Source organism: Microtus pennsylvanicus, chromosome 1 (genome assembly GCF_037038515.1).
Source record: "Microtus pennsylvanicus isolate mMicPen1 chromosome 1, mMicPen1.hap1, whole genome shotgun sequence".
NCBI lineage: Eukaryota > Metazoa > Chordata > Mammalia > Rodentia > Cricetidae > Microtus > Microtus pennsylvanicus.
Window position 1 is genome coordinate 217,542,901 of NC_134579.1, and position 21,919 is coordinate 217,564,819.

Below are 21,919 nucleotides of genomic sequence, written 5' to 3' on the forward strand. Positions count from 1 at the left end.
TCGGTCCTTCTGTGAGTCAAGCGTGGATGTGGATTCTGCCACAGAGGGAGTGGTGCCTGGGGCCCTAGGACTCAGGTGGATGGGAAGGGAGTAGACAACTGAGATCCCTTTCTGATTTGTCCACTGTTGTGGTGTCGTGAATTTCGATGCTGTGGCTGATGGTACCTCGTGACTGTAGGACCCCACAGCAGATCACACCTGCCTCCATAGCCTGTCCCTTTAATGCCCCTCCCTTGAAGCCGGCCGTGATTATTACCCTTACCTCTAAACTTCAGTGATAGGTGACAAAGATTTTTCCAGGTGTGGTGGGTGTAGTGGCCCACTGGAGGCAGAAGGATGCCTGTCAGTTCAAGGCCTGTCTGGTTTACATAGCAAGCTCCAAGACAGCCACGACTACACAAAAAGACCCTGTCTCCAAATCACAAATTGCTGGGATCCCTACAATTAGAAGCTGTGATGTGTTCTTTCCTCTTGACAGTGCACCGTGGAGGTAATTCTGCTCGTTATCTTCCTGGCTTCAGGAAGGGGCCCTGGTGAAGTGCATCACCCCCAGCGGGCAGATATCTGGGCCTTGGTCTTTTGTCTGTCACAGTGACTAACTCAGGACCTCTGTGGGCCAACTGCTAGTCTAGAGCCAGCCCCTGTTTGCCCAAATCTGGCTCTTCATGAACACTAAGATTTTTATTTTAAATCAAATGGTAGAAGGGAATGCATGGAGCAGAGTCATCCCTGATATATTGTTCACAGAACAGTGGGCAGGTCTGAGAGCAGGGTCCTTGTCATCGCCAACAGGACAGGCTTATCTGTGGATATCATGAGAGTTGGAAAGGCTCATGTGAGAAGTAGCATCTAAGGTTTGTCCATGGGCCCAGGGACAAAAATGTCCACCCTTAGAGTTGCCTGAGTACACTGAGGGCAGCTTCTCTGGGCCAGCATTGTTGCAGAAGAGTGAGGCCTTCAGATGCCCTGGGGTTTTGCCAGCGGGTGAGCTACACTTTGGCCTGTGTCTCATTAAAGATGGCTACCTCTTGTTTAACAATGTGACCGAGGTGCTGGGGCTCATTGCTATCACACCGCCATCTTTATTGAATAGTCTCTGAGCCAAGAATGAATTGCTTATTTTTAAGTGATTGGAAAAGAAATCTGAAGAATTTTTCATGACACAAAAGAATTACAAGAAGCTCAAAAAAGTATAAAAGTGTATAATTAGAATCCATTACACTCACTTAATGTCTGTGGCGCCTGTGGAGTTTTCTAGTACAATCTACCATCTGGCCCTTTGTAGAAACATTTTGCCAGATGAAGCCAAATTCATGGACTTTGTTGTTCAAGTTGAAATGTAGCCAAACCGTTGAAGATTTTGATCTTGTGTGATCAGACAACCATCCTCATGGTCTTTGGATTCCTGAAGTTCTCTCAAATGTTAGGATTCTTCAACTACATATAGGAGCGAGGGAGTGGGAGGGAGGGAGAAGAGAGGAGGAGGAATCCGATGGGTGGGTTTGAACCTGTTGATCTCAGGTCTCATGAACTTCCTGATGATGTAGTCTTCAAGCAATTGCTCAGTGCTGTACCTAACCCAAGGGTGAGCATGCAGAGATCTGGCGGTGTGTGGGATCCTCAGTATTGAGGTGCTTTGCCACATTATAGGAAACACATCTTTATCATTTCATGCTTTGAGGTCAAGTCCTTTGGGTCATTTCCAAAGGAAAATGTGCACAAATACTTGTGTCTTGTATATTCAGAGAGATTTGTCTTGTTAAGAAGTCAATATGTGACCCTGTGGATTGTTACGTGGCGTTAAGGGCATGAAGCATGTTCATGAAAACTCAGAGGACTCTGCCTTTTCAAAGGGGAGATTATTTCTGAGGGATTTCGTTTTCTTTGATGAATAAGTTTAGACTCCTCTTAAAAATCCGAAAATAGTGGGATGGTAAAGGGCTGCGTTAGTGTCAGCCTTGGTTCAGGGCCACCCCAACTGCTGTGTGCCCAGAGTGGTGGCCTGGGAGGGATGTGATCCTCACTCTTTCTCTGTGCCTGGAACTCAGGAAGTTTGTCAAGAGGAAGTAAAGGTATATATGCTTTGAGGAAAAACGATAAATGGGTACAGCTATCCTTACCAACAAAAAAGTACGCAGTTTCAGTCTAGCTATGGAATGCATTGCTAGGGACAGTTAAACATCTGAAACCTGAAATTTGGTATCCCTACCTTGGAGTACCCAGCGTGGCGTGCCCAGTCCCCTTCCCACCACATGCTCTTCAGGCCCCCGGAGCGTTTCGTTAGCAGTGTGTTCCCGAACTCTTTCCACTAACCCTCATCTCCTTTCCACCGCATTTCGCCCATGGCATCTACCTGCAAGCTCTGCTTCCTGCACAGTTTCAGAGCAGAGATGGGGAGAGCCTCCTCCGGGCCCTGCAGAGCTGCTCAGCCACAGAACTGCTCGCATGTCCACACCTGATGCTTTCGCTCAGTCTAGGGGAGGAGACACATGCCAATGATTCCAGCTGCACACTATCCTCCACCAGCCTTTCCCAGAGCGATGGCTGCATTCTGATGATGTCCATGTCTTCATTGCAAACCCTGAGCACAGACGACAGAAATGCCTGCCCCCTTTGCCGGGGTTTGAGAATGGGGAATCAGCACACACCCTTCCCTCCTGGTTGTGGGGAGAAGGAGGCCTTCCAGCATCTCCCCTCCCTCAAGGTGTGTTCCCTCTGGCTCTCCCCTTCCACACAGGCCCTCCTGGTTGCAGGTAGACAGATCCGCTGTTTTCTCTCTGTGAATCACTGACATTTTTCATGTTTCTTTTTTTTTTTCAGATGAGTTAGCTTTTGATCGTAGTGTTTAGTTGCCTGGGAATTGCAAGCTTGTCATGTTTCCCAGTTAGGAAGGCAGCATCCATCAAACATGTTCCTGGGTTCTAGTATTGGTGTCTGGCTCCTCACTGATTTACAACAATTCAAGCTGTGTGCTCTGTGGTAAGGACTTTTACCATTTTTTTTCCATGAGACAATCCTGTCTCAAATATTCCTTATACCCTTTACACCTAGATGCAGAGGATCCAGTGTTGAGCGTTTCTGTTCCGTTAACCTCCAGCTCATGCCATCTTTAGCACTGCATTTGATGTGTTAGGCTTTTTCCCTGAGGACCAGCTTTCACGGTGTCAGAAGGCGCCATTCAAGCTTCCAAAGGAGGGAAGCACTCAGCAGACCTCCCCAGCTTTGACGCCTGTGAACCACAGCATTGGCCAGCATGACCAATCACCTTAAGTTGTAGTAGTAGCATGCACACCTTGGTGGTCACCAACAACACTTTAATCAGATTTGTGGCCTGCTCAGCAGCAGGAAACCAGACCTGGTTATAAAACCTATCCAGCTGTCAGGGATCTTGGGGGAGATCCTACAACCACCATTTTATTAACCCACCATAATAGTCCTTAACGCCACTCTTTGTCCTTATGCCCGTGGATAAGTACGTCTGTCACCCTCACTGATAGTGAGACCCTTACAGAAACCTCCAACTAACTGGCAGCGAGAGCAGTGGAGCCCAGCCCAGTGGGCACATCTGCAGCCCAGCTCTGGCACCTAAGGCTCGGGGATCATTGCAGAAGAAGGCACGTGAAGATTGTAAGGGCCAGAGAAGCAGGAAGCTTTCCGTGAGACTGTGTCACCTAGAAATGTCTGATGCTGTGCCCATGAGGTCTAACGTGTGTGCCTTAACATGGTCTGAACAAGGACCATACTGATGGGCGTGGTGATGTGGAAGGGGGAGACTCCCAATGCCTCAAGCCTAGATGGGCGTGGTGATGTGGAAGGGGGAGACTCCCGATGCCTCAAGCCTAGACAAAGCTACAGGCAACTGAGGAAGACTGGAAGTGGGAGATCATCTTTCTCCAGGGAAACCACACGGGCGACTATGCAGAACCAATGGTCAGCCCCAACATACACATATAAGAAAGATTCCATGGACTAAGCAGGTTGTATGAATGTATTTAGAAACACACAACAATGATGATTAAAGAAAAAGAGGCCGCGAATTTGAAAAAAGCAAGGGAGTATACAGGAGGGCTTAGACGGAGGAAAGGGAAGGGGATGATGCAATTATAAATGATTTAAGGAAAAGAAATTTTCTAGGCTAAAATACCTCCTTTTCCTCTTATTTAGCATTTCCTGGTGGGTCCAGAAGCAATTGTCTCTGTACACATCTCCCAGGGTCCCATAAAGAGAAAGTCTCCATGTGGGGCAGGCACCCTGACCACTGTGTTTCTAGAAGTGGGGTTCTCTAATGGTGTCAGCTGCCTGACATGGTGAAGTAGGGCCGGAGGGACTGTTCTGACTCTTTCTGACCTCATCCTGTCCGGCACCCTGAGCCTCCCACAGCCTTCCTTATGGGTCCTGGGCCCCCATGTTAATCTCCTCACTTTGTACCTCAGAGGGAGTGCTCTGTGAAAGCTGTACCTGGCCTCTGGGTGGGGGTGACTGATGTTTGGATCTATTGAGGTCAGAGCACAGGCCAGGCTGGGAACCTGCAGGCAGGGTGGGACAACCATTGCAGTCAGTGCTGAGGGCAGCGTGAGGCCTGCTTCCTCTTCTGACCGTCTAGAATACAGGGTTCAACACAGAGGGAAGAGCACAATCTTGCCTTTGGTTGACGTTTGTGTATGGCGCATATCCACCTCTCAAGCGGAGCTGCCCCTGCGAGGCTCAAGTCTCAAGATCTGCGGGGGTGCTGCCCCTGCAGAGCTCGGGTTGCAAGGCACGGCAGCAGAGCTGCCCCTGCGGGGCTCGGGTCTGGAGCTTCAATTGCCCCTGCAGGCCTGGAACCAGAGCTCGAGCCCCACGTGTGGACGCTTCTGAGGCCAAACAGAGGGACTGTTTTACACTTTCTGGTAACCTGTCTGCTGCTGATCAGGGCGATCCCAAACCCTGCCTGTCTGGACACACAACCTTCCCCTGGGTCCCCACCTGCTCTCTTCATAGAAGGACACTGGCCCTACTGACTCACCTGAATGGCTTTGTCATCCATAGGACTTCTGTAAAGTTCCCTCCCAGATAAGCCCGTAGCTATAAGGTCTGTAAGTTATAACATCCCTTTTAGAGGGGCATAATTTAGGCATTAACAGATCCATCCCTTCCCTTCTGCTGCCTTTTCTGGTGGTTATCTCATCAGCTCAAGGGCTGGGCCTCACCTCTGGGTCAATTCTGTGTGGTCTGTCATGGATTAAAGTATTTATTCTGGTAAGAATGCAATCTGTGCTCCAAGCCAGCACCTATGACCAGCACCCTGGAATATTCCACCTTCTCCTCGTGGTGGGCTGTGGGTGACTCACCATGGTACCAGGCAGGAATCCTATAGGATGGCATCAGGATGCCCTCTGGGGTCTGGTAGAAGAAGGCAGGGCAGAGAGGCTACTGCTGAGCCCACGCGGAAAGGTCTGGAACTGACTGGGTGATGCTGACGGTGATGGTGGGGGGACCCAGTGACTGGCCCACCGGGGCTTGTAATTTCTGGATCTTCACCCATGACACTGATCACCTCTGAAACAGCACTGTCAAATGGACCAGGACATGACATCCAGGACCTGTTTGTTCTTTGCCTCTGCTGTCACTCCTGGTATTTCAAACAATGTGTGAGTGTCAATCAGTGGTGTGTTGGGCAAGGACCGGCTGCTGCTTTCAGCACACATAAGTCGCCGTCTGTTCTCTTTTGTGTTTGACCACTCCCAGATGCTTGTGTTCTTCACTCTTATCACGCAAGAGTGTTTTTATATTTCTGCCCAGGGCTGTGACCTAGATATCCACTCTCCAGGCATGTAAAAGAATAGACACACCCAGCCGCTGCTTCCTGCTTTCTGGAACAGCCTGACTACACTGCCATCTCACCAAATGGCCATAAGGACCTCTGCTCCCATGCTCCTCCAAACCTTTCGGATATATTTTCCACTCACACAAGCAAAGGACTCAATATCTTCATGGGTATGAACCCCAGATGTAGACTTGGCTGCTTTTCTGGTTAATAGGTAGCTGCTTGGCTGCCCAGGCACTCCGTGAATCTAGGCCTCGGAAACTTGAAAAGAGAGAAGGAGTGGTTGTCTTTTAGATCTCAAGGGAAAGGGGCCTCACTCAGAGATAAGTATATGGCCTGCATCAGAGAACATAAGTGCTGGGTACAGAGACTGAGGGGCACAGGAGGGTGGGGCCAACACGATTGGTGTGAACTCTGACCCCAACCCCAAGTCATCTATAAGTATCATCTCTTTGTCAATAGCCCTAAAACAAAACAAAAGCATCAAGAAAAAAACAGACTGTGATTTAGCTTTCTATGGCTGTAACAAAATACTTGAACAATTCAATGGTTTGAAAGATTCACTGGGCTCACAGTCTCCGAGATTACAGTCTATGGTCACTTGCCCATGTTGCTTTAGGCTCATGAGGAGACAGAGCATCACAGTGGGAAAACGCAGTAGAGGGAGCTGCTCATCATGGCTATAGGGAGGCAGACGGAGGAAGAGAGGTAGAAAAGGCCTGGAGTCCCATCATTCCACTGGAGTCCCATTCAGTCTCCACTGAACTCACGTCCTTCCTCAGATCACACTTCTTAAAGATTCCACCTCCCCATAGTTTTCACCATAAGGCCTTTGAGGCCATTTGCCATTCAAACCACAATGGTGTTGATGTCTGTAGGGTCAGTAGTGGTGCCCTATTCATGCCTCATGTCACCATGCTGGTGATGTCTCTCCTATATGCTTCCCTTTCTCTTTTTCTCTCCTGTCAGTTTGGTTAGAGGTTAATTTTATTAATCTTTGAAAACTGTAAGATTTAAACTCAAGCTAAGCTGTAGCCTGGGCGGCCTCTCAATCTTCCTACCACAGCTTCCTGCATGCTGGGTGTTATATTCAGTGAGGAAGTACTGGCTTTGGTTTCCTAATCTTGTTTCCCACTCATTTATGTTCTGTTGCCATTAATTTCTGTAGATTTGTCTACTTTTGTACGTGTCTGTGTCTTCCCTGTGGCGTTTGGTTTGTGTTGCTTTTTCATTCCAAGTGACAACATTCTGTTGTCTTGCCTGCCCTCTTACTGTTTCCTTTCTGTCCAGCTCTCCCTTCTCTTTCCTGTCTCTTGACTGAAGTCCCATTCTTTCCTTGTTTGAAAGCCAGCTATTCACCACTGATTGAGGTCTTCTTACCTCTGTTGCTTTGTGATCCCTGGCATCTTGGGTTTTTATATTTCTTTTTATATTTTTTTATATATACATTGGTGTTTTGCCTGCATGTATGCCTGGGTAAGGGTGTTGGTTCCCCTGGAACTGGAGTTACAGACAGCTGTGAGCTGCTATGTGGATGCTGGGAATTGAACCCAGGACCTTTTTAGAGCAGTCAGTGCTCTTAACCACTGAGCCATCTCTCCAGACCCCCATCCTGGTTTGTTAACAGGTTTTTTTTTCTGAAGTTTTCCTGCTTCTTGGTGTGATGACCAATTTTCCTTGCAATCTGCGTGTTTGGGATATTGTATTGATACTGAATCTTTGATAGACATCTTTTTTAACAGGCCTGTTCTGACCCCAGCAGAGGAATGGAGGTACCACCTCCATGATGCAAGAAGGAAATATGAGACTTGTTACTGGTTGATTGTACAAGTTCCAAACATGGCTTCATCGATCCCTAGGGGAAGAATGTCCTCATGGTCACTGCATGATGGCTGCAATCCTTTCTGTCCATCAGGCAGTGGATACTGCTACAGGGGTATCCCACAGCAGGGCCCTCTGGTGGCCTTCGAGGAGTTCTGTGTTTACTCCAGCCTCTGACTGCCATGACAGACATGCAGGCAGTCTTCCTTGTGATGGGTGGCTGGAGCAGGGCTCTGTCAATGCTTTCTGGTCCTCCTGTTCTTTGGCAGGTTTTGAGCATCTGTGGGAACTTCCCTGAGAAGAAGATGCATGCCTTTGATGTTTCTGAGTTGCTACCTTCTTTAGCTCCAGTCTATCACACACAAGGCAGGAATAAAACCCAGAACTCACTCCTGTGTTGTTCCTTAGGTTGAGGCCCTCAACCTGCCTTTCTCTAAGCTTTCAGAGTCCTCCTTCCTGAATGCCAAGTGATGTTAACTATCCTCAGGGCCTGTGCCTGTCTTCAAAGTAGAAAAAGGTTAACATAGTGTGCTATGAATATTGAATGTCCTTCACTGGCTCGTGTTTTAAAGCCCTTGGTGCCAGTTTGTGGTAGTGTTTGGGATATGGGTGGACACTTTAGTTGCAGGAATGAAGTCACTGGTCACATTCCTTTGAAGAGTGTAACTGGTTCTCCATCTATTCCTCACTCTTTGCTCCCCGTCCTCTGTGGTGTGAGCCTCTCCTCTGCTTCCTGTTTGGCGTGAGGTGAACAGCCCCTTCCTCCACTCTCCTGCCACCATGATATTCTACCAAGGCTCACAGGGTCAAGCCATCGGAGACCGAACCTTCTAGAACCGTGAGCAAAAATAAATAGCTTCCACTCTAAGTTGTCACAACTATATAAAAACAACAAATTCAATACAGAATATATGTCCCTTTCAGGATGAAACAAAAAGAGAAAACATTTGTCCATAGATCCAGACACACGCATGTGTATGCATGTGCACATTTGTCCATAGATCCAGATACACACTCATGTGTATACATGTGCACATTTGTCCATAGATCCAGACACACGCATGTGTATGCATGTGCACATTTGGCCATAGATCCACACACACACGCATGTGTATGCATGTGCACATTTGGCCATAGATCCAGACACACGCATGTGTATGCATGTGCACATTTGGCCATAGATCCAGACACACGCATGTGTATGCATGTGCACATTTGGCCATAGATCCAGACACATGCATGTGTAAGCATGTGCACATTTGGCCATAGATCCAGACACACGCATGTGTATGCATGTGCACATTTGGCCATGGATACACACACACGCATGTGTATACATGTGCACATTTGGCCATAGATCCACACACACACACGCATGTGTATACATGTTCACATTTGGCCATAGATCCAGACACACACATGTGTATGCATGTGCACATTTGGCCATAGATCCAGACACACGCATGTGTATGCATGTGCACATTTGGCCATGGATACACACACACGCATGTGTATACATGTGCACATTTGGCCATAGATCCACACACACACGCATGTGTATACATGTTCACATTTGGCCATAGATCCAGACACACGCATGTGTATACATGTGCACATTTGGCCATAGATACACACACACGCATGTGTAAGCATGTGCACATTTGGCCATAGATACACACACACGCATGTGTATGCATGTGTACATTTGGCCATAGATCCACACACACACACGCATGTGTATACATGTGCACATTTGCTGCCAGAAAGCCTAATGCCATTAGAGCCATGACCCTAAGAACAACGTCACAAGGTGCCCCCTAATATGTCACTGATGCAAAGCCAGGGCAGTCTCTATGGCTACAGCAGTTGCACAGAGTGTAGATCTGAGACAAGGTTTAGCATAAAAGGCTGGATGAGTCAGAAGCTTTCAGAAACTGGGAGACTCAGTTCTGCATTAAGTGCCATGTATGTATTTTCACAGCAGCGAAAGACAGCAGATAGGTGAGGAAGGCAAAACAGACATTGTGTGATGACTTGAGAATTGGGTGTGCTCAATCAAGTCATCCTGGATGACTACGTCACTTTATATCGCAGTATCTGAATCATCTGAGATTCTTAAAGATGTTCTTCCATCTAGAAAGTCGTAATTTTTCTGTGCACACTATGGACCTTTCAGCACACAGTTTACGCTCACCTGTGATGAGTCAGAACACAGGCAGACTCTGAAGTGTCGTCTGAGAGCGATTTCCTGGTGACTGTTCCGGCTGCTCTCACTCACGCACCTGTAACCCAGGAGCTGACTGACTGGAGAGCGTGCCAGATTCGATTCATCCTGCTTAGCTGTTTGACACTTACTCACCCTCCTAACCCACTTCACAGGAGGTTCTTGTCGGCTTTCGGACGAGCCCCTGACTCGCGCACGCGTTAGACTCCTTGGTCCGTGTTTCAAGACGGGCCGGTTGTGGTGGCTTTTGTTGCAAAACCGCAGGTACTTGAGCTTCCGCTAATTCAGGCAGTGGGGTTCCGCTGTAAAACTTAGCCAAGGCAGGCAGAATGGGCCTGTGTGGCCGAGTATGTCTCGGACTCGGCACTGGGGCCCGAGTCACGAACTGAAAAACAGCACCCAGGAGGGTGCTGTGTTAGCTAGCGGGCTACCCGCTTGAGTCGGGGGCAAAATAGCCCCACGTTGGGCACCAAAATGTAGCGGCGTAAACAAATGCAGACAGTTTGTAAAAATATATATAGTTTTAATGTAGAAATAGACTTACAGAACCACCTTTCCCGCGGAGACCAGGAAAGTAGAAGAGACAGCTCGGAGCACGCTCGCCAAATTTATAGGCAGACATTAGCCCGAGGCGAACACGCCCCCTAAGGGGCGGGACTTATCCCTACACCAACCCACTTCACAGGAGCTTCTTGTCCAGTTCTCTTTGCTAGTCCAACTCGTGTGAGCAGAGAGTGCAGGCCAGTGGGATCATCCGAAGCTTGTCCTCTCCCCTGTCTTGGACTCATCTTTAAACACGTGCCCTGTCTTTCCTTTTGACTTCTGAGTTCCTATTCCTTAGGAATGAAAGTAGCAATGTGCTCCGTAAGAACGAAACCTGAAGAGCTTTGTTGGGAAGTCTGGGAAAGCAAACGAAGCCCTGGTCTTTTCCAGGTAAGAGGAGGAGAGCACGCTTAGGGACATGCTGACAGCGAACTGTGTCAGAAAATTACACACACCTTTGTCAGCTCATGGCCCATAGTACAGCATGACCCTCGTTCTTCTGACTCTGCTAGAAATGGTGGCAGATGAGCATGGTATGACTCTGTCCCAGCTGTCCCCATCTCTAGCTCCTCTGTCCCAGCTGTCCCCATCTCTAGCTCCTCTGTCCCAGCTGTCCCCATCTCTAGCTCAACTGAACTTAGTGCTGTTTTCTACCCAGTTTTACGTTTCTTTCAAACATATGACACAGGAAAATGTCAGAAGTCACCTGTCATCCAGATGGAATCACACTTGAGAATAGACAGGTTCCATGGTTTGAGGATGTGAGTTACTGGAGTAAACGCCCTGGAGTAGCTGGAAGTGTTACTTGGCAGCAAGGCTATGACTGTTGCCTGATGACAAATTATAGATGGAGTTTTTCTGTGTCCTGACAGTCACTGCCAAATAACCACATGATACTTAATATAAATTATAATGCTTGGTCAATGGCTCAGGCTTATTACTAACTAGCTCTTACAACTTAAGTTAACCCATTTCTATTAATCTATGTATTTCTCTGTAGTTCATGGCTTTACCTGTCCTCTAGCATGTCTTGTTCCCTCTGTGTCTCCCGGCCTCTCCACTGACTCCATCCTTCTCCCTCCCAGCGTTCTTAATTTGGCTGTCCCTCCTATACTTCCTGCCTGGCTACTCTCCAACCAGTTCCTTATTAACCAATGAGAGTGGTATATAGTCATGGTGTACAGAAGTGTTATTCCACAGAAATACATGCTTTTTTCTTGTAAAAGATGTCACTGGCCACCCTCTGCCATGTTAAATTTTATGCTGGCACTGATGTAGGAAGAGTAGAAGTTTCAGAAAGGAAGGTCTTCGTCCCCAAATTATTAGTACATTTCTGCAGTATTAGAGATTAAACCCATGACCTTATCTATGCTAGGGAAATGCTCTATATGGAACCATGTCCCCAGGCCCCTGGAATAATTTTTAAGACCCCTAATTCTCACCAGTGTTCTAGTGAAGGAGACCACTTGCCATTACTTCAGAGTGTTAAGGATTTCCCGTGGAGATTCCAGGGAACTTCACTGGGGATTTGTTCTGAGACTTGACATGAAGTGCAGGCTTCACATGTTCTTCAGAATGGAACACGGGGCAGAAACAAGCTGAGTTAAATTAGGCGTTTCCTGGATCCCAGAGGAACACAAACATTGTAATGAATTGGGTATAAACTTAAATCCAAATGTGCAGATTTAATTGTAGTAGAGAATGTTTCCTTTTCTGTATTTGTATAAGATGAAGAAACGCTTTTCTTTGCTGTCGTGGTCATGGTTATCACTCTGAAGACACCTTCTCAGTCACTTCTCCTTCTGACTCCCACCATCTGGAAGTGCTTCCTGTGGTTACCCTTAGCCTCATCCTGTTCTTCTCTTTTCTCGTCTGTGATCTTAAACGTGCCCAGTCACTGGCTGCCATTAGAGTCACAGTATAGGGGTCAGCCCTATGAGCAACAAGAATGACAGGTGCATGAACTCTGTCCTTCAGCAGAGTGGCAAGTCACAGTTCAGGGAGGGAGGACAGGAAGGATGTGCAGTGACGCTCAGGTCAAAGCACTTCTACTGGACAAGTCGTGTGATGCGGAGGTGTGTCTGGGTGTCAGTGTTTTTAAGGGTCCCTTTTACTTTCATTGCCTTTACTCTCCCCAATACTGCTAACACCAATTAAGCTGCTTCTTGGAAAAGTACAGAAGGGGGCATATGGTTGATGTCCATTGTGGTGTGTGTGGGTGAACGCTGCATTAATGGAATTCATGGTGGTGAGCCAATTGTGCCCATTCAAAGTCTTTGGATGGCTTGAGTAACCAGATAGTGTTTCATTTCCCGGCCTCCCAGACCTGAATCATCACATAGAAACTGTATTAATTACAACACTGTATGGCCCATTAGCTCAGGCTTCTTATTAATGAATTCTTACATCTTGAATAAACCCATTTCTATTAATCTATGTATTACCACAGGCTGTGGCCTACCAGTAGGGTTTTCTGTCTTTTTCCTTTGATAGCTATATGGTGTCTGCCTGATTCTGCCTTCTTTATCCCAGCATTCAGTTTAGTTTTCCTGCCTTGCTCCATTCTGCCCTGCTTTAGGTCAAAGCAGCTTCTTTATTAGCCAACATTCACAACAAAGAGGGAAATTCAACATCACACTTGTGTCTTTATAGGCATTTTCTAGTATTCTTATGATTTTCTCTGGGTTCCTGTAGAACCTCATTGTTTCCCAAAGTCCTTTTCTCCAAATTGTATTGAATGCCTTTTTGAAGTTGGTGTAACAGATATATAAGTCTTTTCCAAATTCTTCGTATTTTTCTGCCAGTTGTCCCAAAGTGAAGATCTGATGAGTTGTGCTCATTAGCTCTGAATCTGCACTGGGCCTCTACTAGGATTTCCTCTGTTCTGCCCTTGATCCTTTGCAGGATAATGGAGAAGATCTTGCTGCTATGACTCAACAAACTATTGCCCCTGTAGTTTGAGCAGTCCAGCTTGTCCTTCTTGTGTGTGGGAATTATGGCTGAGTGCTTCCATTCCGTGGGAATCACCTCGTGTTCCCATATCTCTCTGAAGAGTCTGAGAAGCGCTTGGCCCCTCCAGCTCCTCCACTGTGATGTCATCCACTCCTGGGGCCTTTCTGCATTTCACTCTCTGATACTTTCCTCTGTCTCACTCCTGTCAATATTTAATGTTTCCTCATCATCTCCGGTGTTTGAGTGGCTGCCGAAGTGTTTCTCATGATAGTCTACACTGACAGCATTGGGGTCATTGTATAGGATGTCAAATATTGTCTCCATCTTTATTTCTTCTGGTTCTGTTAATGAATGACTTTGCCCATCTGTAATCACCTGAATCTGAGGAGCATGTCTGGCAATTATCCATCTGATAGCTTCTTAGACAAGATGTTTTATTATGGAGTGTAGCCTCTTCGACCTCTTTGCATAAACCTTGATTACACAGCTCTCTGTCCTTCTTGGCTCTCCTCTTGCCCTCCCTGCCCAGGCAGTTGTTGTGTTTTGCTGCCTGCAGATTGCCTCTCCATTTGCTCCTTAGCTTCCTTCTTTCCTCCACCAGGTTGGTGTTTCTGCAGTTAGCTGTTCTACTGGTGTTGCCCTTTTCGCATAACCAAACATCTCCTTTGAAGCCCCCTGTGTAGCTCTTTTGATTTTCTCCCATTCACTTTCTATATTTGTGAAGGTTGTTTAATGATTTCCCTCATCTTTTTCCCCCAGTGGTTCTCTTATGCTCTCTCTGTACAGCTGGGTTTATCGTTGCTTATGATCCAGTTCGTCTTGCCTAGCATGCCTCTCCAGGTTTCAGTTGAATATTGGCCTTAGCAGGTTGGTGATCTGACCCTAAGTCAGCACTAGGAAATGATTGGCTGTTTTGGATGCTGGTTAAGAGTTCCCTTGTCACCAGAATATAGTCAGTTTGGCTGTATGCACATTTGTCAAGGGATATTAATGGTTTAGCCTGCTTGAGTTTTGTGTTGGATATGTACGAATCATTTGCATAGCAGAGGTCAGGCTGTTGCGCCCCTCTATCATTCCTTTGTCTGAATCCATATGTTCCCATCACACTATAGCCCATTCTTTCCCCGGATCCCACTCTTGCATTGAAGACACCCATAACAATTAGTATGTGGTGCGGGACAATTGTCTATATTCTGCCAATTGTTTTAAATAAATGCTGATTGGCCAGTAGCCAGGCAGGAAGTATAGGTGGGACAACCAGACAGGAAATAGAGGTGGGTCAATGAGAACAGGAGAATTCTGGGAAGGAGGAAGCTCATTCCTCCCAGTCCTGTCCAGACACCAAAGAAGGAAGATGTGATCTGCCCTGATGAAAAAGATACTGAGCCATGTGGCTAACATAGATAAGAATAATGGGTTAATATAAGTTATAAGAGTTAATAAGAAGCCTGAGCTAATGGGCCAATCAGTTTATCATTAATATAGACCTCTATGTGATTTCTTTGGGGCTAAACAGCTGTGGGAGCTGGTGGGAGGACAGAAACCAGGCAGGACAGAAACCCAGACAATCAGTATGTCATTCATATGCATCCTGCTGACCTCGTTCTGTAGATCTGTGTAGAAACTGTTGATGACATCCCTTCTGCTTCCGCTGTTGGCATGTATACCTGTATTGATAGGTACTGAATGTGTCATCTGAAATCTGGCATCAGACAAAGTTTGTGGAGAACTAAGCGGTCAGTTTAAGACTATCAAGGAGTGTTGCAGGGATGCGTCCTCACCACCTACTCTAATATATTCCTGGAATTAATAACGGCAGCAGTCCTGGAGGATGAAGAGATAGGCATGCAGACGGGTGGTGTGTGATTCAATAACTGTGTTTCACTGACGATACAGCACTACTTGCTGAAAGTCTAAACGAGCTGCAGGCCATAGTAAACAGAGTGGTGGAAGTCAGTGAAAACCTTGGAATGAAAGCAAACATCGAGAAGACTGAGATACAACACATGCACACAAAGATTTTAACATTGTAATAAAGAATCAGAACCTCAAGCAAACAGTCAACTTTGTCTATCCGGGAAGAAACCTTACTTCAAAGGAGGGAACTATTTCAGACATAAAGAGGCAGATAGGGATAGCAAGAGTTGCATTCCAGGTGCTAGGAAAGGTTTGATCAGCTAGAGACATAACGACAACAACAAAATTACACACACACACACACACACACACACACACACACACACACGACACTTGTCTTGAGCTGCCTTCTTTACAACTCTGAAACCTCGACAATGAAACTCTCCTCAGAACAGCAGCTGAATGTGTTTGAGGTGGCATGTCTCAGGAAGATTCTAGGTGTCACACGAAGAGATAGGCTGCACAACAATGACATTAAGAAACATCTCCATCTACAGAAGGAAGTAAACTACAGGGTATGGCAATGGTGCTTGAGATACTTCGGCCATGCTATGAGAATGAAGGCAGATACCCAAGACAGCACTGTTTGGAGGAGTGCATGGGATAAGGTGAAGAGGAAGGCACAAAATCCGCTGGGTAGACAGCATAGAGGAAGCCCGTGGAGCCTTGGGTGTGACAATACACAAGCATCTAGGACTGCCCAGGGTAGGAACAGCTGGAGAACCGCTGTAAACGGGCTGTCTGTGCATGCTTACGCATCGCGGGACATACATGATGATGGCTGGCTACTGGTGTGGTCTCTTCTTTCGCATAGCACCATTACCCAGCTGCCAGAGATGTTCTCGGAGCGGCTTTCGTGTGCTGGAGATATTTGCAGCCACAGATCCGAGGGTTCTGTGGATGTCTTAGATGGCAGTGGATGGCTTTGCCGTTAACTGTGTCACCTTGAGTGCATGGCTTGCATTCTCTGGGGTTCAGGTTTCTTCAGTAGGGGACCTTCCAGCGGCAGAAGGAAATTGGAGTGTTTGAGCTACAAGAATAGAATCTCTGGAACAAAATGCCCAAATGATGGTATGAATACATTGAGAAGAACCACTTAGCACTCATCAGGGGATGACCAGCTTCCTGAGAACAAGGGACATCTAAATTCCTAGTCCAGACTATGAGATCCCAATGCTACAACTCCTGCCACAGTGGCTCAGTCTGGCTTGGGCTTCTCTCAGGACTGGCAAACTAGCAGCCCAGCAGGTGGCCTACCATGTTACACTGGCTTCCCAGTAGAAAGAGCAGAGCTATATTAAGTAATTGACCCTAGAGTTTGGCTAAGGCAGTTACTAAAAGTGGGGTGGCTGCATCTTGGCTGTGAGCTTGCTGCCCTCCACTGACTTTCAGATGATCTCGAACTGGCCAAATGTTTACAAACCACATGGGAGGCTGCCTCCCTGATGCGGAGGAGTAGTAAGACGATGTTGCTCCCTGGCCCGAAACGTCACCTCTGACCTAAGCGACATGCTTTCCCGGCTCCGCCGCGTTGCCTCAAGATTCTATGGGATACTGTTAGTAAGTACTTGTCATTTTGTGGAGAAACTTGTGGAGAGGGTGTGGCCAGGGCATGGGTTCTGTCTTTGCTGGTTCTCAAACCTCTCAGGAAGCTGTCAACCGGGCACTCACTTCTGCATAGTGATGGGGCGTTTGAAGTCTCTCCCCTCTCCTCTGTTACTCACCACACAGCTCCAAGTATGTTGTCTGACACGTTTGCTCTGCCCATTTCCTCACCACCTTCATTACTGGTCTCCTTTGAGACGTGGCTTGCAGAAGCTCCCTGACTGTGCAGCACCCGCTGCCCGAGGAGTCTGTGCGGCTCAGTTCAGTCACCACAGCAGATCGGTGTGCCTGCTGGTCCTGGGCTCCTCAGAGCTTCTGCTGTCCTTCTCCTGCCTCCCTTCCTGGACTATGTTTTCAGTACTGGGTGACAGTTCATGCCAACCTTGTGGCCATGGATGGACAATGAGATCCGCTGGCTTCCTGGTCTCCCTTTGTACAGCTCCATCTGTTGCTTCTCTCCGTTCTGCCCGCATTCTTCCTTCCCTCTTCCTCACAACCAACAAACTTATAATGCTTTGGGAGAAAAGCATAGGCTGGAGCTGTAGCAGCACTGAGGAGCGGGCTCTGGGCAGATGGGACCTCACTGGACTCTCAGAATCATTTCTTTCAATGGAATCGCATGCCTGCTGGAGCACGGTGTCTTGGGAACCTGGTAGGGAGACAAATGTGTATAAGAGAGAAATATTGGGCTGGAGGTGGTATGTTGGGGCGGCCCTGGTGTGGGGCGCCATGAGAGGAGAGCTGTTGATGGGGAGGAGCCTGGCAGATGCCATGTTGTGTTAGGAAGGGAAAGGTCAGAGGGGCCCATTGGGGGTCATTGAGCAAGTGGGACACCAGCAAAGGAGGCCTCACTGGTAGTGCGTGAAAACACACAGGGGCCAGGATACTATTTCCACAGCTGCTGGAGTTACAAAGCGGGGGGAGGAGGGGAGTCAGCAGGACCAATTCCCTGCCCCCTTATGAGAGCTGTCAACACCGGAACCTTCTAGAAAACAGAGCTTTTTATTTTCATTATAGTGCTGGAAAACCATTGTGTGTGTGTGTGTGTGTGTGTGTGTGTGTGGCGGCTGACTGCCACAGGTGTGTTGTACCTAGGACCAAACTCGCGGCTTACTAAGTGCTTTCTCTCCCCTGATGTCCCTGGAGAACTACAGGCCAGGGACTAGGGAATAGTCCGGTGCTTGCTGAGGAAGCAGGAGGTCCTGAGTTTGATTTTCTAAAACCCACATTAAAAATTCTTGGCATAAAAACTGGCAAGGTGGCCTAGGGGGTAAGGGTGCTCTCTGCCTCGCTTGATGACCCGAGTTCAATTCCTGCGTCTCACATGAAGGCAGAAAGAGCCAACTCCCAAAGATTGTCCTTGGACTTTACATGTATAAGATGCCACCCACCTTCCAAATGAATAATTAAAAAGTATTATAAGCTGGGAATGGTGCTGTATTAGAAGCTCTGCAAAGGGGAGACAGGAAGACCCCTGGGGTTTGCTGTCCAGCCCAAATAACCAAATTGGCAAACTCCAGCTTCAATGAGGGACCCTGTCTCAAAAACTAAGGGAAGAGTGATTGAGTCTGCCTGACATCCCTGTTTTACACTTACACGTGTGCACACACAAAGTAACATGTAAACACACATAGAAACATGTATGCATACACAATCCCCGCACAGTTGAGATGTGTGGCAAACAGCTGCACACCTGTGCACAGGAGACACCTGCGGAGGCCTCCATTAGCAGAAGTTTCCCTGGGAGAGTGAAGGGAACAGACGCTTCTGTTTTCCACAGAGCACATGGGTTCATTTTAATGCCTCTGGTCGTTTACATATGAGACCAATCAGCTGCTTCCTGGACTTGCTTTGGCAAAGGAGCAGGTTCTTCTGAATAGAAGGTTTAGGTTCAATTCAATAATAATAATAATAATAATATTATGGAGATTGACCAGGGACCTACTGGATTTCTCAGAAGGTAGAGATGAAATGAGGGGCTGTTTGGGCAGCTCAGCTTCGGAGCTGCCCACAGGGCAGTCTGCCCCTGGAATGAACTACCTCATTTATGGAAGGAGACCTGGGCTGGGATAGCTGGACCTGTGGGTCAGAGAAGGCATGAGCTATGTGAATCTCCCAGCCTTCCTCTGTGTGTGCATGTGTGTGTGAGAGGTGGGGGGACGGGGGATGTGCAAAGCTGCCTGTGACCGTTGAGTTGTACCTGTAGTGTCAAAGTCAAGCGGATGCCCACAGAGGCTGGACGAATCATTGCTGTGTGCTTGCATGCTGACTGATGTGCTGGGGTGGCCAGTGCTGCAGACTTAAGAAGCTTCGTCCTGAACAATGGCTGCTTGCTCGCTCTGTATAGAGGGCTAGCGTTCCCATCAGGAGACATGTGTAGAATGCGCCATAGGAAAGGCCTGTAGGTAGCTCAGTCAGGAAAGTGCTTAGTCCTGCCCTGAAAGCATGGAATCAGAGTTTAAACTTAAGAAGTAATGTGGAAAACCCCAGACGTGGTGGTGCACACTTGCAGAACCAGTGCAGAGGGACTGGAGACAGGAGCATCCCTAGGGCTTGCTGGCCACCCTAGCCTGATAAGGAAGGGACACCTGAAGTTGACCTCTGACCTCCACATGTATGCGCAAAACCTACACACCTACACACACACATACACACGCATGAGCGCGCGCGCGCACACACACACACACACACACACACACAAAGAGAGAGAGAGAGAGAGAGAGAGAGAGAGAGAGAGTGTTGAGGTGCTTATGTGAGGCTACCTGCTTTGTGGAGAGCCTGTGTCTACCCTAGAGATATGATATCCACTCACTGGCCCAGCAGAACTATATCTGAGTGAGTCCAAGGGGCTGCCTAGGAATTTGAGAACCAGCCTCAGCTTTGTTTGGATTAAGCACCCCCCCTGCCCCGCCCAGTGTGCTAGCTCCTTCACTTGTGTGATGCAGGCACCTTTGGGAGCCACAGGTCTCCTCAACCGGGCAGTCTATAGAGTTCTACCACAGGGAATTCCAGGAGGACTTTTCAGAAGTACCACCGCCTGCAGGGTGTTCTCTAGCCCCCTCCCAGGGGCTCACTGACTCTAAACTGGATTCTGTTTAAGGAAGGACCCCAGCAGTTTCTGGACAGAGAAATGGTGTAAACGTGGAAGCGTGAGGCACGAGGAAGCGGGGGTGGGAGTGTGGGTGGTGGTTCTGGAGCATCGACTCTGAGCTGAGGAGCGGATCAGCTATGCTTGAAGCACAAGGAAGCACACTCCCAAGGTCACCTTCGGGTTTAGGCTTAGTTGTAATTACAGCCGTGGGTGGAAGAAAGCGGAAAGCTTTCTCAGAGAGCTTTGCTTCCTGACCACGCCACAGAAGAGCGCACCTCAGCAGCGTCCTTGCTCAGGAAATGTGGGTCACCTGAAAGGAACCAAGGTTAAGAACCGGCTAGATCACGTGTCCCCCTGGGCAGCTATGGCTTTTAGACACAGATGTAGCTCATGGCTCAGAGGCACAGAGATGCTTTGTCTACGAAGGGGACCTCTGCCTCAAGCAGAAGTCGAGTGTGACACCCGTCATGCACACGCAGTTGCTATGAGGAGACGGTATTTTGACGTGAGGAGCGCGTTGTCGCAGGTAGAGACTGATAGGGTGTCCTGTGCGTGTTTGGTGCAGCTGAGGCCCCCAGAAGCCTTTCCCCAGGAAGCACAGGCTAGCCAGTACATCCAGACTCTCCTAAGAGGAGACTATGAAACCAGGGATAGAAGCACAGGGCATTGCTGGCATCAGTTCCCAGTGCCACAGTTCCAGGGGGCAGCTGGCCACTGGGATAGCTGCCTTCGTTGCTTGCATCCTGACCTGTCATTGGAGCAGAGTGTAAAGTCCAGAATATAGAGAGCTGTGGTCGGGTTCCTTAACACCACGGCGCAGGAACTAACGCTCAGTCCTTGTTTCCCCTAGAGAGTCCCACAGCCTTCCTCCTTGAAGATGTCGCTTCTGTCCCTGGTGCTTGTACCACCTTCCTTAGAGCTCATGTCAGGTGCTCTTCCTGGTTGTGACCTCCTGGGGGCTTAGGAGTGTATGTGTGTGTGCTGTGGTATTAAAGAAGCATAGACGTGTGTGCGAGTGTGGATTCGTATGTGTGCGCATGTGTGTGCACATGTGAGCATGCACACATGCATCCCAGATGCTTCCTCACACCTTGAGTTCCCAGGATCCTCTGCTCCCTGCTCATTCTGGTTTTTTCCCTCTCACCTTTTCAGTGTTTATCCCACAGTATGTGTGGACAGTGAGCCTCCATTAAGGACCCTTTCTAACTGGCTGACTTTAATAGTAAGCTCCAATGAGCTCGCTAAACCTCAGACTTCTACCTATAAGGAGTCAGGCTAAAATCCAGGGAGGGCCTTTGCAGATCTGGAGTCCTGATTCCTTGCTGACTGATGGTCATGTCTCCCTGGGCCTCACTCTGTCCCAGGCACCGCCTAACTTTTCTTATTTGGCCTCGTGCCACATGCCACTCTGAAAGCCCGGCCGACTGCTTTCCCCTTCCAGTCTCTCCTGGCTCTGTTTCCTTTCTCCGAAGTCCCTCTTGCACTGCAGAGCACTGTGACCCTGTGAGCTCTGGATCCCTTCCTGAACTGTCTCACTCCAGAGTCAAGCCTTTGCTGTAGGGCGTGCCTTTTAGGCCTCTTTCTGCCTTCAAATGCCTAGGGAGCCTTACTGGAAGCTTGCACAGTGGGAAGCTCGCACAGCAGGGTGGTCATCCTGGTGAAGAGCCGGTTTGATTTGGGCACAGGCCTCAGTGAAGCCTAACACAGACACCGTCATCTTCCCGAGCTGTCATGGCTGTTAAAGTCTTGACATTGAGCAACTCAAGGTCAGCAGGACACAGGAACCCACGCTAGCATTAGTCCAATTTAGGGACTAGTGTTGTATACTTGTGACTGATCCTGTAAGCCAAGCCTGGGGGATAATACAGTCATGGGGAATCCCTCACCACTCTGATATCTGTGTTAGTACTGACAAGAAACTTCTTGAACTCCTGAACCCTTTTAACATGTCTGGGTGGGT

General features: G+C 48.2%; 1 protein-coding gene across 3 annotated transcripts in view; it reads left to right on the forward strand.

Annotated features, from left to right (window-relative positions):
* Rps6ka2 (ribosomal protein S6 kinase A2) overlaps positions 1-21,919 on the forward strand; it is a 270,352-nt gene that overhangs the window by 81,476 nt on the left and 166,957 nt on the right. The window contains exon 1 of one of the 3 annotated variants that reach the window (XM_075951161.1): positions 16,689-16,823. The exons of the other annotated variants lie outside the window; for them this stretch is intronic. Within the exon in view, the coding sequence (XP_075807276.1) occupies positions 16,773-16,823 (51 nt within the window). The 5' untranslated portion in view covers positions 16,689-16,772. Of the gene's footprint in view, positions 1-16,688; positions 16,824-21,919 lie in introns of those variants that run through there. 3 annotated transcript variants of the gene reach the window in all.